Here is a 17,467-nt window from a genome sequence, read left to right on the forward strand (position 1 = left end):
CGCGCTATCTCAGAGTGTGACCGTAGTACACTAGGGCAAAAGGTCTTCCCCACTCACTCTTCACTCGGTCACTCGTAAAGATCGAGATTCTGGTTTCATCACTCCAAATTACCTTATTCCACTGTTCTTTTGTCCTTACTCTGTGTGCCAAAGCCCAATCAATGCGTTTTGCCTCTGCTTTTTGTTCAGGAACGATTTCTTTCTAGGAGTTTGTGCTCGCAATCCATTTTCACACAACTTTCTTCTGATAGTGCGGTCCGATATTTGTAAGCCAGTTGATTTCACAATAGCGTTAATTTCTTTTCGGCATTATTCTACGCTCATCTTATTAACTAACTTTCGGTTTTCTGCCTGTTCTTTTTGCTGATTTTGTCGTTCCAGTGTTATGGTAACGTTTACAAACTTTCATTACACCTGATTTTGTGGCGCCACCACCCAATTTGCTATTTCTTGATGTGTAACCTTCTCGAAGGATAATAATTGCTTAGTCTCTTTTTCCTGGGGACTAGTCAACACGTTTTTACTGGTCGCCGCGTATTTTATTTACTCAATAAATTACCGAAGTAAAATTTTTGTTCAAAAATTAATTACTATTAAATTAAATAAAAATATTTGCGGTCACTTTTTGACTGGCAACCTATTATATCAATGTATTCTCCTAATTTTAAATGTATGTAAAAATGTGAGTTTGATTAACTACGTTATGAACGTAGTTATCTTGCAGTGGAATCTTAAACTATACTTAAACTTAAAACATACTTAAAAAATACTTAAACATATAGCTTTAGTAGAACATAATAATTCGCTCAAAAATGCAGAAAAAATTGTCATTTGTTTATCTCTTGTCTAGGTTATTATTATTAGATTATAAAATAGGTTTTGGAGGTAAGATGAAAATTAAACTGCAATATAACATTATTATAATTTAAATTGTAAGTAGGCACTCTTATTCAACAGTAACTACAGAATAATACATAAAAACAATTCATTGACATATGGATACAATCAAACACTTAATAAAAGTAATGAATTGTATTTAGTAACCGTGATTACGTAGCCTAATTATGTTTCAATTATTTTAAATATTTTTTATATTGAAATTTATAGTTTAGCATTATCAATTATCACAATATTTCAGTGTTTGGTACAAATATGGTACTGGTATTATGTATAAATAAATACTGGTATAAATAAATATGCTATTTGGTATTTGGGTACTTTTATTCACATTTTTTTAAAGCTGATTTTCTTGTGTTTTCTGAGTTGCCTTTCCACTTTTCTACTTGAATGCAAATTACAATTAAGATGATACTCCATACATAGTAGGAAAATATGAAAGTAGCCACTCCTGTTGCTGACATGAGATTAAAAACTGGATAAAGAAAGTAGCCCAACATGGCACTTGCACCAAGGTACCTACAAGTGAAAAATATATATTAAGGATACATTTGATACAGGCTGAGAGGACTTATGGTAAAATTTACAAGAAGATTCAGCGTTGGCTCTTATGGAAAATATAAATCAGATTACAGATAAAACTAAGAATATTACACGATTTTCGCGTTGGTTTGATGGGACCATCACTAATAGTCTCGGTCTGTTACATAAGGTCTTCGTCACTCCTAGATGCATGGGTTTGCAATACCTCTCCAATGGGTTGTGCAATACCTCTCCAATCATTATTTACGAAGCCAGGATTGCAAAGAGTGTGTGTGTGTGCGTGTGTGAATTTCTTGATTTTTTCGAGTGGTTTTTCGACATTTGATTTGCGAATAAACTAATCGTAAACCTCCCAAAGGGCGAGTTAAATGGGCTCCGTATCATTCCTTCAAACAAAATCTCTTCAAACGAAATAACTTCAAAGTGAAGTTTGAAAAACTGACGAAGTTTGTTTTTGCCAATGTCTCTATTGAACAATTGCAAACTTGTGTACAGAATGTCATTGGAATTAAGAAGGAAATGTGGATAGCTCTCAAGTTACCGGAATTTATCCTAGTTATTATAGTTTTTACGAAATAGAATAGACATGGTAATTTTGACTTGATCACAAAGCTCCATGATCCACTCAACAACATTACCACCTGGTAAAAATGGTTAAATCTTTGCTACAAACCACTCGATCCTTAGTCATGCTGGGGGGAAATAAGAACTTATGAACAAGACAAAATATCCTTGGTAAGGTAGCGTCCCAGCTCATATCCTCTTCAATATATACACAAAAACCAACCAACATCTGAGTATACAGAAAACTTTGGGGGATCTTTGAAGAAGTGAAAATCAAACTAGAAGAGACCTTCGACACTATGCTGAACCTCTAAATCACTCACTTAAATCTAACACAGCCAAGACTCAAATAAGCTCCTTCCACCTTCTACCGACTCTAAGTCGGTTGGGTTTGCGTCACTCCCGAACATACGGAGAATCAGTCCCGATTTTGCTAGCTCCAACTGCCGCAAAATCAGACGAATTCATGTAACAGACCAAGCAGAAAATTAACGAATGGTACCCTCTTTCCGGAGCTAAAAACTATTCCAAAAGATTAAAATCCCGTAGCAGATTCGTCGAAGTGGCCTTAGAAGGTCCACCTGGCAACTACCTACTCCGGTAGAGCAAACTCCAAGTGGCCAGTACCGATGATTGTGATATATATATATATATATATATATATATATATATATATATATATATATATATATATATATATATATATGTAAATACTTTTTTCTTTTTGGGTGTGCTAGTCAATAAAAACAGAGCTTTGCTAAGGCGTACTATTTATTCTGAATCCAAGCTTTCGGTGGTTTTTTGCCACCTTTATCAAGGTCTACAAAGAAAATTACTATGTTGTAACAGTTTGAATGGTGCCAAAAAAAGGTTATAAAAAACTATAAAAAACTTACCCGAATGTAAGATTCGTGGCAGAAACAACAACGTTAAATAACATGATATACTGAAGTTGCAATTAAACTTTAAAAATTACTGTTAAAAAAAACACTTTAAAATTATTAATACGTTAAAAGTTAAAAACAAAATGAAGGACGACATGTTAAAACAGTCGTCGCTGCAGGCTTGATTTCAATCACATTTCACGAGCAGAAAGAGAACGTGGGTGGACAATTATTGTTTAAATAGTTAGGAGAAAATACAAAAAACAAATTTGAAATTAACGTCTCACAAAATACTGTTTATGAATTTTGAGTACTACCAACTGTATTACCAACTTAAAAATAAGCGGGAAGTTAATGGTAAAGATGGTACATATCAGCACTCTTGCTGATATGTACCATCTCTAAGAAAGTTCTCTTAATTTTTTTTTTCTCTCTGGCTAAGAGAACTTTCTTAGAGATGGTACATATGGTAACAGTAATTTTTAAAGTTTAATTGCAACTTCAGTATATCATGTTATTTAACGTTGTTGTTTCTGCCACGAATCTTACATTCGGGTAAGTTTTTTATAGTTTTTTATAACCTTTTTTTGGCACCATTCAAACTGTTACAACATAGTAATTTTCTTTGTAGACCTTGATAAAGGTGGCAAAAAACCACCGAAAGCTTGGATTCAGAATAAATAGTACGCCTTAGCAAAGCTCTGTTTTTATTGACTACCACACCCAAAAAGAAAAAAGTATTTACATATATTTTTTCCAAACTAGTCAAAAAATTTTGGACTACTTTATATATATATATATATATATATATATATATATATATATACATATATATATATATAAATATATGTATATATATAAATATATATATAAATATTTATATATATATATATATATATATATATATATATATATATATAAATATATATATATATATATAATATATATATATATATATATATATATATATATATATATATATATATATATATATATATATATATATATTATGCAATATTTCAATCAACGCCAGTACGGAAAACACTGAACCGAATGAGAACCAGAGAGGCAACTCAAAGGCGTACCAGAACTGCCCCAGTACCCGTCGAAAATTTTAAAAATCCGGACGCGAAAAAGTAAAGTAAGTTCGACCTATGGCTTTTTTTCCCTTAATTATGTCGGATATCTTTACTATTATTAATGAGCGTTTAAGTCGTGTAAATGTTTATTTTTTGATTAAGTTTGATGTTATAGTTTTTAATGTTCCAGAAAATTAATTGGTGTATACACTACACGATTCTATATGTTAAGTAAAGTTGTAAAGTTTAATTTAGAGCCATTGCTTTGCCTTTATTTTGTGTGTATGGTTCAAGTGAGTGCAATTTTAACCAGGCTTAGCATAAGGCTAAACACTGAATTCTTCACAAGAATGTTACATATAGTTCATTATTTAATTAATTTTTTTATTATAAATAGGACATATCGTTTATAATAACGAAAGAGTTCCCCTTTATTGTATTTTAAATAATAATGTAATATATTTTACTCTAAATTTTATCTTATTTAAAATTAATATATACTTACACCAAATGGTAGGCAATAAAATATATGGTGTAAACGACAACTGATAACTTTAAATCATACCATGGATGGTCTACATAAATGGCTTCTATTACCACAAATACAAATATCACTGTATGGAATGAGTGGTTCAGTATTGAGGGGAAAAAATTTTGGCAGACCTGGGGGTAGATATACTCGTTGTCTATATGATATAGTCCCCAAAACAAAGAGGTAACAAGTATTCCAGATGAGAAGACGAATATCGTATAAATGTAACTTTTTATTTTTAAGATGTCACTCAGTCGTTCGTGTTTTGTTCGTAATGCATCTTGTAAGTCACACCATGCTGACAAGGTGAAATAGCATAATTGCATCGTCTGAAAAGATAAAAAACAGTTTATTTATTGAATCATAACATATATATTCTCTTTAGAAGAAAATTTTTACTTTGTAGATAGATCTTCTTTGAACTTAGTTGATCTTCTGGGTAAGGATTTTTCAATACTTACGAAATTCCAAGTTGTGAAATAAGCAGGAGCATAGTTAGCTATTATTAATATCTTTGGCTCAGTCACATCTTTAAAATCCAATTGAGTACAACTATACCATGCAACATATAAATGATGTACAACTGCCACAAAATGAAATAAAAATTGTTTACTCAGTTCTATCGGTTTCTGTTCTCCTAAAACCTGAAAATTAAATTTTATGATAAACTTATAAACTGTACTTTTATTTTTATACGGACAAGAACAAAGTATGACACTAAATTTTGCAAAATGATGCTAGCCCGGCTATATAGAATTCGTGCATAGGGGAACGACGGGTAATTACGAACACTTAAGGAAAATAATTGTTTATTTGAAATATAAAAATGTTGAAAACTCGGAAACCACTACAGAGTGGCTAACAGTAATACAGCTATTAATTTTTGTTATTGGATAATCAAAAATAAAAAAAAACTCAATTAAAATTTTCACGAAATGTTCGCTGTTACCCGAAATGTCGGGTAATAATAAACATGAGAAGGGTAATGGCGAACAGTATTACCTATTAACAAAAATCACATTTATAGTTGTCCAGTGTGTCCGAGCCGCTGCATAATTTATGCACCCATCCACCACATATAATGCAACGGAACCAAAGTTCGCTTTTCCCGAACTCACCACATATTAAACAAGATTCTCCTTCATTACAATCGTCGGTATTAATATCGTCATTGTCATCAGATTCATCATCTTTATATGATGTCGAATCTTCCTCTTCGCTTGAAGATTGTAGTACTTTTCTCTTTGCAGTTTTATTTTTCTTTTAAAAAATTTTTTGTTTTTTTCAATTTCTTTTTCCATTTTTTGTTTCCTTCTAAGCTCCTTTTGTTCGAGTTCTAATTTCAAAGGCGTTGAGGTTGATATTTCGGATCTTTGTTTTTTTCTTCCACCCTTCTTCGGAACAGATATCTTTTGTTTTTCTTTCGGTAAAGGCAAGATATCGCTGAATGAAACATTTTCGGTATTTTCACATATCTGGTTTTCTTTGGAAGGGCCTGGTTGGGGTTCCAGTAAATCTTCTTGAATAGTTTGTGAAAGACCTTCTTGGCTAATATTTTGTTGAGTTTGATTATCGTTTGAACTGTAAAAGTTTTCTTCATTAAATGTATTTCGGTTGAATGGAAAAATTCCGGTCTTCTCAAAACCGTTTGCAGCTTTGTCTATGCTTACAACTCTAGTATACGCCTTTAAGAATAAAGTGCTTATATGGCACATTTCAATTTTCTCATAGGGTTGAGATTTTAAAAACGAATCACATTCAACGTCATATGCTCGCTTCAATGATGAGAAAAAGCTAACGTCTAGTGGTTGCAGACGATGCGAGGTATGTGGAGGTATTGACAGCATAATGATACCATTTTCTTTGCAAAAATTATAAATTGCAATAGAGCAATGACTGGAGTGATTGTCCAACACCAGTAAAATGGGATCATCTCTTGTAGGTTTATTGGTTTTCGCAAAATGTTGAATCCAAAACAGGAACACTTCTTCGTTCATCCAACCGCTTTTTGAACAGGAGTACAAAGAACCTGGAGGCCCATCCTTTTCTAAAGCAGGATTTCTTCTCAGTCTTGGATAAATGAATATCGTCACGTTCTTGCCTCTTTCTCCACTTGTAACGGCTCCAACTTGTTTTTGGCCTCTAGGTCCAATGATCCGATTAGGCCTATTTACGTTTGTAATGCTAGTCTCATCGACATTAAATATTCGAGTAGGTGGAAACTTGTATTCATCGTACAGCTTACCCAAATTGTCATAAAACCTTGAGACTTGATCCTTATTGAAACCTTGAATGCGATTAAGACTTGTTGTTTCAGGTTTACGGAAACTTAACTCAGGATGCCTTGACATGAATCCATATAACCAGTCTTTACCTGCTTCTTGTTTTTCTCTGTTGAAACTATGTTTTAAGTTTAATTTCTCTGCATAGGCGAAGGCCTTTTTTCGCAACTGAATTGGGGTTAATCCATAAAATATTTTAGATAACGTTAGTAAATGACGACTCATTTCTTCTTCCTATTCATTTGAAAAGAGAGTGTTTGCACCCAGAAAAGGCATCTGAAAAAGATACAAATTGTTAAATAAGCAAAAGAAAAGCAAAAATGTAAAGAATCTAAGCCAAATTATTAAAAGATTAAACGAGAACACTTGGCGGGTAATCGCGAACATCTGTTCGTGATTACCCGATTTGGAAATGAATATGAAGAAACGAAACAATCATAATATAAATGCATTTAACTTCTCCGTAATAGGACAATTTTATAGGTTAAATAATAGTAAGTTAACTAACTCTAACAATTTAAATGAAACCATCAAGTGTTTAGGTACATACCTTATTTTCTGAATTGCTAAAATTGTAGTGCAAGCACCAAAAAAACAAATAAATCGCTGTAAAAAATTCCAGAAATACGGGGCAACTGTGTATCTATGCCACCACGTCGTTCCCCTATAAATTTTAAGCCATTCTGCATAACAAATTTTAAAAAATATGACGATTGTATTTTCAACCAAATGTAAAATAAACAAACTATATTGAGTTGATACGTTTATTGCAGCATTAATTTCTGACATAATTTTACCAAGGTATAATATATAAATTAAGTTTTATCCAATTCCTCTTTAGATGCTAGCAGTAAAGAATAATTTTCACATACTTCTAAAAAATACTTAAGAAAGGATTAAAATTTTATAATTATTTATTATATGTTGAAGTCGTAAGAATGATGCAAGGTTAAAATTATAAAAAAAATCATTTGTCTTTGAAATCCTTTTCTTAATGATACTGGGATAGTAAACAGATTATATTGTAAACGCAAATTAGTTATCTAGATGGTACATTGGAAAAAGAACTCAGAAATGCCTTTAATGTATTTGCATTCAATATCTTACGTGCACCTAAGGCTACGTAACTGACATGACTTGAATCTTAGCGATGAGAAACCAAGTAATCATATTATTAAAGATGAGTATTTTTTTCTTCTGTAACCAAACACAGAAAAATAGACGTTAGTGTTTCTTTTACACTAAAAATTGATACATCTTCATCTTTGGCTCGACAATCCTCTGTGGATCTTGGCCTGCTCTAAGATTCGTCGCCATTCTGTTCGGTTTCTGGCAACATGTTGCCACCTTCTGATTTTTAATATCCGTAAGTCGGTTTCAACTCCATCTAACCACCTAATTCGTATTATGTGTCCAGCCCATCTAAGTCGCTGTGTTTTAATGAACGTTATGACATCTGGCTCATCAAAGAGCTGATAAAATTCAAAATTATATCTTCTGCGCCACTGCCCTTGGTCGTTTATAGCTCCAAATATTTTGCGGAGTATTTTACGCTCAAATATTCCCAAAAGTCTTTCATCTTTCTGCGTTAGAGTCCATGTTTCTGCTCCATATGTGAGGATCGGCCTCAGCAATGTTTTGTATATAATAATTTTAGTTCTTCTTTGAATGTTTCTTGAGTGGAAATGCTTTTGGAGTCCATAGTATGCCCTATTTGTAAGATTTATTCGTCTTTTGATTTCTTCGCTTGTTTTATTTGTAGCAGTCAATAGCGACCCAAGGTATGTGAAGTTGTCAACACGAACATCGTTTTATTTCATCACACGAACATCATTTTAGTGATATCGTATCAAAAATTGATACGATATCACTAAAAGAAAAATAAAAAAACCCAGAAGAAACACAACACTAGATACTTTTACTGCTACCTGATATGAAATGACGCCGTGATTTTCATAGACTGGTTTTCTACCAAAATTATGTGAGATCTTTATCTTGTGATCTCTTTACCAATCAAGAAAAGAGGTTTTAAAACAACCAGAAGTGTTACTGAAATTATACAACCACCACGTATAAAATTATAAGGGATATACTTTACTTAATTTAAAAATAAACAATAAAATGTGACTTCGGAGATTCGATATGCGTAGATTAAAATCTTATACAGGGGCGCATAAAAGTTACTGCTTTCTGAATTAAATTAAATTTAAGGGTTTTGAAGTGTTACAAAGTCTATATGTAAATTATATTAGTTAGTATTTTTGGTTTAATAATCCTAGTCCCAACTTTGTAGTAAATTTAGTAATTCATTCTTTGCTATATTCGATAAATTTTGACCTCGACTGGGCTGAAAGTTCCTAGACAATGAGCACACGTGCTCATAGCAAATAATAATTTTACATTAAAGTAAACAATTATTCACATGGACTTTATCAATAAAATAGAACTATATCAACTAAAAAAATGGTTTAAATGTTTATTTTTGAATTTTTTTAGACATTTATAAATTAGATAGATGGATAAATAGATAGTTTATTTGACTATAAACTTGTACACAAGGTTTATAGCATGTCAAAGTACAAACTAAAAATATAAAACATTACAAAAAATGAAACATGATACAATACACACAAAGCGTATAATATAGTCAGAACAACGTAATAAAATAATTCAAATAATATTAATCAATGAATGAATATCACTGTTACATAAAAAAGTTCTTTGATTCTTATGAATTAGTATCAATAATTCAAAAACGTAAATTCCATACACTTTTAATATATTTAAATTCTTAAATGACTTTTACAAGAACAACCATACGGAACACTTGCAATACATCTCACAATACGATTTTGGACCTTGAAAACGTCCTTTATACTAGGAGAGCCACCCCAGAAAGTTATACCATGACTCATTATCGACTGTACTTCAGCAATATAAAAACTGACTAAGTATTCTACTCAAATTTCTCAATTGATAACACTTTGAAAGTTGAATTTTTCACACACATTTCAACAATGAGTCTTAAAAGATAAATGATCTCAAAAACTTCACATTACTACAATTCAGTATACTCTCACTATTGATAATAATACTTAGATCAGATTTAGTAGAAATTTCACGGGATGCAAATGATGCAAATTTAATTTTGTGAACATTGAACAGTAACGGCTGATTACTGGACCAATCAGAGAAGGTCTTCAGTGAATTTGTTATTTTATCTTGTAAACAATCTATGTCATTATCGCGATATAGCATTGTTGAGCCATAAACTGATACAAATGCATCGAACATTAATATATAAAATAAATAATATCGGGCCCAATATGGATCCCTGTTGTACTCCATTCTTATTAACAATCGGACCATTTGTACAATCTATCGAGGAGTACATCGTGTTGCACACAATCAAAAGCATGACTGAGGTAACAAAAAATGGCAGTCGGATTTTCACTATTTTCAATTGAGATTGATTCATTGAGATTGACAATCAACGAGAGGATAATTAAAATGCATATAGATATATACGGTAAAGAGACAGTGAGACTCGGAGTATATGCACCAACAGACGATTCGCCGAGAGTAGAAAAAGAAAATTTCACGGAACAACTTCAACACCAAATAGAGCTGATCAAGAAGAACGTGGAGATAATTATAACAGGAAACCTTAACGGCAAAACCGGAAGGAAAGAAAACGATAAAGTAGTGGGGAGATTTGGAGAGGATGAACAAAACGATAACGGAGAACGTGTGATTGAATTATGTGAACTAAACAACCTAAAAATCACTAACGGGTTCTTCAGACATAAAAATATTCATAAATATACATGGACGCAGGAAACACGAAAGCTGAAATCGATAATAGACTACGTAATAGAGAAACAAGATACCACAATAATGATAAAACATGTGAGAGTCAGAAGAGCAGCAGAATGTGGAACTGACCATAAACTACTGACAGCAAAACTGGGCATTAATTGGAAACATAACAAGACCCCCTCTACAGAAGAACCGTTGAACACTATAAGAGAAAAACAATACAATATAGAACTACTCCAAGAACAATCAATAAGAGAAACTATACAAACAACGTCCAGACCAAAAATTAATAGAATTCAGATACGGCAACATCGAAGAAATATACGAGCATATAAAGGCGAGTATAAAACAAGCAGCATTTGAAGCCCTTGGAGAGAAAGAACATATAACAAATACACAGCACTATTATGAAATAAATGAACCAACAAGTACAAACAACGATGAAGTTTATAAAGAATATAGAGAAAAATATAGAGAAGTGGAAAAACAAATAACACAACAAAAGAATGAAGAATGGGAAAGAACCTGCTTAAATATTCAAACATACATAAGAGGTACAAGAACTTCGGAGCCATTAAAAGTACTGAGAGGATTGAAACAGAACTCAAAAGAAAAAATTGAATTGGGAAATATACAGGACAAAGAATGGAAGGACCATTACAAGGAACTGTTAACAGAACAAAGATCACAATTCATTGGAAAAGAAAACAGGCGAAGACAAAGTAGATTCCCACAACAAGAAATAGAAATAACGGATAGCGAAATGAGAACGGCCATAAAAGCAATCAAAAATAAAAAAGCACCGGGACCTGGAGGCATCTCACCTGAGCTTAATATCATCAATAGGAAGATTATATGGGAAGATGCTGCGAGAAAAGATAGAGCAAGCGATAAAAGGCAAAATCGGAGAGGACCAGGCAGGCTTCACGGCAGGAAGACTATGCATATACACACTGAAACAACTGTTGGAAAAGCAAAAAGCAAAATATAGGCGTAATGGGAAAGGCGCATGACTCTGTACCAACGTCAGAACTATGGGAGGCAATGTACAAATTAGAAATACAGACGGAACTTATAGAAGCTACAAAAGCTCTGTATAAAAAAATAAAGTGTCCATTAAAATGGGAACAAGAATCATAGGAGACTTTACCACAACAAAAGGGCTCCTGCAGGGTTGTTCCATATCTCCAACCCAATTCAAAATATACTTAGAGAAAGCCTTGACTACATGGAAAAGAAACTGCGAAGGCATGGGAGTACCGGTACGAAGCGAATACCTATATACGTTAAACTTTGCAGATGATCAAGTAGTGATTGCACAAGACCAAGACGACCTCAGCTACATGATGAAGAAACTACAAGAAGAATATACCAAGGCTGGCCTAGATATTAACCTCGCGAAAACAGAGTGCCTATCTGCAAGTGAAGAAGACATAGAAGATCTACAGATTGACGACAACGTAACAATCAAAGGAAAGGATAAATTCAAATACTTGGGGTTTATAATCACGAAAAAGGCAACAACAGAGGAAGAAATTACACAAAGATTATGACAAACAAGAACAGCAATCCGACAACTTAACTCAGTATGGTGGGATAGACATCTAAATTTGAAGACAAAAACATAGATTTATAAAACATTAGTGAGAAGTATTATGACATATGGGGCTGAAAATTGGATTATAAACAAGAAAAACAGCAGTAGGTAGCAACAGAGATGGAATGCCTGCAAAGATGCTGCAGAGTAACAAGAATGGATAGGAGAAGTAATGAGGAAATCAAGCAAAGAACATCAATAGAAACAGACATACTAACATATATAGAACAAAAAAAAACTAAAGTGGTATGGACATGTAAGAAGAACTAGACGACGCCATGAGTAAGATGGAGAATGGGACAACAGAGAGAGATGGAAACGGTTAAGCGAGGGAAGGCAGTGAATACTGTAGAATCCCTGAATATATATATATATATATATATATATATATATATATATATATAAATTAAGATTAAAACTTCCTCATATAAACTGTTTATGGCTGCGGAAGTAGAAAATTTACTTCGAAATCCATGTTGATGTTAAGTGATAACTTGGTTGCTTTCTAAAAATGATAAAAGTTGTTTTAGCATTGCATATTCAATAATCTTAGAGATACCACAGATGGAACAGACAATGGTCGAAAATTTCACATTAATTCAGGATCACCTTGTTTTAATACCGGTGAAATGATAGAAGTTTTCAGCGTATTGGGAAAAACACCAGTATTAAAAGAAGTATTTATAATGCGAACAAGTGGCTCCAAAGTCTGAAAAGCACTTTTGTTTGAAAAAACTACACGATGATGCTTGGTTTTTAATTTTATATTTAATTATGTCAAAGATATCTTCTTCTGTGAAATCAGATAGGAACAAACTATTTTGAACAAAATTGTTGTAATACTGAAAATTAAAATTTGGTAAATAAAGTATTTTACTAATAATATCTTCCGGTGGATTTACAAAAATATCATTAAATTTGTTTGATATTATATCTGAATCTGTAATTTTAGTATCATCAATTTTTAGAAAGATATAGGTATTTGTGATTTTTTTTTATTAAGGTCATTTATAAAAGTCCATGTGGTTTTGTTTTTATTAGAAATCTCAGAGATTTTGTTAAAATAGAACTGACTTTTTGTGGTCTCAACAAAAGCTTTGTGCTGATATTTTCTTATCTATATAGAGTTTTTAGCTTAGGGTATTACTCAAACCTTACTCAAACTATACAAATCCTTTAGACTATCTGAAGAAGATTTTACTCCTTGTTTGAACCATGGTTTTCTCTTTTGATAAAGTTTGGTTTTCCTTACAGGAAACATTTTAAAAGTAGTTGAAATTAGCTACGAAAATAGGTGTAAAAAACTTTGAATTGTATTACAATCATGGTTAATTGTAATAATATAATGACATGTCGATGTTATAAGATTTCACAAAAGTCGAAAGTCGTTGCTCGAAAGTCGTCTTCCTTTCGAAAATTCCAAAATTTAAAAATTTAGAAGAGAATATCACCGCAAAGAGAAATTTTGTTATACTCCCTTTGAAGTCCTTAGAACCAACCCAAATGAACATAACATATCAACTCTTACAAGAAATTCTCTTTTTGATTGTATCATAAGAAGATCCTCCAGATTTTCATTTGCCATTGAATTTGCATTGAAGTTCGCAAATTACTTGGCTGAAAGGAATTGTTAACAGGAGTTTATAAGCTATTCCATGAATATAGGACTGTTTTTACATGAAAACAATATACGAAAACAGTCGTATATTCATGGAGTAGACTTCGCATATTATATTAATAAAAATTAAGCTTATAAGGGTATTTAATGCCAGATTTACATGGTTCTTATGTAACACAAAGATCTTTATTTTCTGAATCATTTTATTATTCGTTTGATCTGAATTTTTTCCCTTAGTATTCATTCAATGATGAAGAAAAAAGTAGCTACTGATCAGCAAATGATTGAAGTTCCTCTACAAATTTTTCTTGTTCTGGATCTTTAGGTCCATTCTCGATGAACCTAAAGTTCATATTTTAAGACACCCTTCCTTTGGTATACCTTTTTTTTTTAATTCAGCAAACCTTTTTGGATCAAAACAATATCTAAACATGACAACCTAGTTGTCATGCTAGTGTTCATCTGATTAAGGATGACATTAAAAGTTTTGACCCTGAGAGAATTTTAAGCATTATATTCAGTCTCATTATTAGGGTTTTCTCCTGACATTTTTTATGACTTATTCATCTCCTGCATGGGAGTGCGTTTTCGATGAAAATTTAATGTGATTCTAAAGAAGATATTTCGATAATTTTTTTGTAAAGTATTTCTATTGTTGCTTCAACAAAGTTTTGTGTAGCATCCAGTACTTTTGGAAAATTATTTCTAATATCTTTTCATTTATGTTGTGAACTAGACACCATGTGCCATGATTATGGATACTCTAATACGATTTTTTGTTTGTAAATAATCTGACAATGGAGTGGTTATTTTATAGATCAAGACAAACATCATGGCAATCAGAACAATAATTTAAAAAGAAGTAAATTTATTGGACCATTTGGACCATTTATCAAAACGAAAACGACCAAACGTTGTTAGGATTTGGGTACCATTTTTTGGGTCAACAGTTTTGGTTATATAATAGTTGGCACGCAATATTTTACCCTAAAGTCTAAACTTATATTAAAATTCAGCAGATCGAAGTTTACCAAATAAAAATATTTGGATGGAATATTTGCAATATATTTCAGTAGGATAGGATAACACCCCATTAGGCTAAAATTGCAAGAGATTCATTAAATGAAATATTTCCCAATAGATGGATTGCACGAAGAAGAACTATTTAGTGGCCCACTAGATCACCAGATTTTCCATACTAGAGCTTAAAGTATGTGTAACTCAGCCAACTATCATTGCTGATTTCAGAGAAAGAATAAGAAAAGAAATAACTAATATTGAACCTAAAACTTTAAATAAAGTTAGGAAGGAGTTGTGTTACAATAACAGTTTTTAACAGATTGGGTAAAAAAATTTTTAGCATTAATGAAATTTATTCAAAAAAATCAAGAATTTTATGTATTTATTTACTCAAAGAAAATACTTTTCCGACATGTCCTGCCTAAGCGTCTCCCCCAGGTCTTCTTTGATCTTCTCCCCTGCTCCTCCCAGGAACTTGCAAAGCAGCAATTCTTTGTATTGGATGATTAATGTTAATATGCCAAACATTCAGTTCAGTAAATCATAACTGGTCTTATGGCAGTTTATAGAATTTTTCCTTCAGTTTCATTGGAATCTTTCTGTCACACAACACACCAGTCGCTTTCTGTCCCCTTAGCCATCCCATTTATCGTAAAAAATAAAGTTAAAAATATTTTGAAAATTAAAATTATTTAAGCACTTTCCATTATATTATAAATAATAAAAATAATAAGAATAAAACCCTTATAATTAAGGGATTACCTTAGAAATTATAACACCGAAAAACTTATTAGCTAAATTCAACATTTTTGAGAATAATACTAAAAGAAAAATGATATAGTCAACATTATAGTTCCTCTCTTTTTATTTTTAATTGGAGTATTACAACTAAATAAGCAAAAAATTCATACCCAGTGAGTTCGTTTAATCTGATCAACAAATCTTATGTTTTGTATAATAGTTTTAGAATGATTTATACGGAATGTGGTGACCTTTATCTTAAATTGAATCGGTGAGTGAAAGAATAGTACATTTCCAAAACTGTCATTCTAAGAAAATAAAAAAAAAACATTTAAACAAAAAACTAGCGGTTTTTTGATATTTTCATACATTGTAAAGTTGTAGCTTTTGTCCTTATTTATTAAATAGCTAAATAAAATTTATTAAAACAAAGTCCAGAAAAAAGATATTTGCAAAAATGTATCGTGTACATATACTGCTCTTTCACTCAATTACAAAAAAACACATCTCTTAAACTACTTTATTAGTTTTGTTTACAAATATTTATTAACAATGAGACTGATCGTCAAATAAAGTTATCCTCGTTTTCTTAACGACTTTCCAAGAGGTAATATGGTAATAGAAACCTAAATCGTCTCCAGGCATATATTGGAGAATTTTCTTAATGTCTGCTCTATTTGCTTCATTGATTGGGACAGGTTCTGTATATGCTTTGTCAGTAGGAAGTTGAGGATTAACATTTGGCTTTACCAACTTAAATGTAGGGGATATAAGGCCTTCTATATACTGGGATGTAGTAACATAAGCTGGTGCTTCGCTGCAATATGTGAACTGTCTAAATTGGGACACAGTGAAATTAATTTTGCGTTCAAGAGATTTGCACGTCTTTTTATAAAAATTGGGCCACCAGTTATTGAAGTCAAGAATATCGTTGTGTCTAATAGAGGTTATAGTAAATGGACTTACTTTTCTGCAACTTAAAATTATGTTCTAATATTCGTCAGGCAGGTAAACACGATCAGATCTCCTTATTAGTCTCTTAACTGTCTCGAAATCACGATCACAAGGTAAAAACGAGTGTCCGCGGATAGGGAAATATTGACATATTTTTTTAAATCGTTTGGTACTTGCCAGTGTCATCAAAAATCTTACCATTGTATTGTTGCGGTTCTGACCAGGACACCCATCAGAAAGCAGTTCATTTATTTCTGAAGAAATTTCTTTTAAAATGTAATCCAAAAGGAAACTACATACTCGTTAGGACCGTTATAAGCCTGCCTTTCATTATACGTGTAAAATTGATCAGTGTTGTATTTTAAATTGTGAATTTCAAAGGCATGTACCCATAGCTGATAGTAATAAAAAAATTTCTGTACCGCTATGTTGGGCAAGGGTAAGTTTTGCATAAAATCGAAAGTTATACCACAAACATCGTCTCTTTTAGCGTACAGTTTTGTTACAGTTTGAATTTGGTTATAAAACCTTTTTGTACGTCGTTTGTGGCGACATTAATTCGGCGGCGGTCGCCCTTTTTGCGTTATCATTTAGGTGCGGATCTTTCAGCCTTATTCCAAGTCGTTCACATTCACCGCATACGTCCACTTGTGGTCTTCCAAAACGCAAAGAATAATTTTCTTTGAAATGCTTAAGATAATACTCATATTTTACTTGTTGTCTTAAATCTGGCTATTTTTGAATGAAAAGTTGGTACATAGTTTTCACACTTAGATAAACATCAAGATACTTCATTACATTAGAACTGTTATAATGGGAAGGTTTGGTGGGAAAAGATTCTAAATGCTCTTTTATCATAACATTATATTCTGGGGTATCTACTGGGGTATTTCCAGCTTTCAAAAGCGTATTCAAACGTTGTGGTCATGAGTTAGAA

General features: G+C 32.0%; 1 protein-coding gene across 1 annotated transcript; it reads right to left on the reverse strand.

The window, feature by feature from the left end:
- Positions 1 to 1,220: 1,220 nt before the first annotated feature.
- LOC140431781 (androgen-dependent TFPI-regulating protein-like) lies at positions 1,221 to 15,662 on the reverse strand. Its single transcript, XM_072519663.1, has 4 exons — positions 15,598 to 15,662; positions 4,961 to 5,143; positions 4,473 to 4,828; positions 1,221 to 1,416 (listed from the first exon to the last, which is right to left on the reverse strand). Exons 1-4 carry the CDS (start codon positions 15,640 to 15,642, stop codon positions 1,221 to 1,223), a joined length of 780 nt encoding a protein of 259 aa, XP_072375764.1. The 5' UTR covers positions 15,643 to 15,662.
- Between the last annotated feature and the right edge of the window lie 1,805 nt (positions 15,663 to 17,467).

The sequence above is a fragment of the Diabrotica undecimpunctata genome, unplaced genomic scaffold (genome assembly GCF_040954645.1).
Source record: "Diabrotica undecimpunctata isolate CICGRU unplaced genomic scaffold, icDiaUnde3 ctg00000696.1, whole genome shotgun sequence".
Taxonomy (NCBI): Eukaryota; Metazoa; Arthropoda; class Insecta; order Coleoptera; family Chrysomelidae; genus Diabrotica; species Diabrotica undecimpunctata.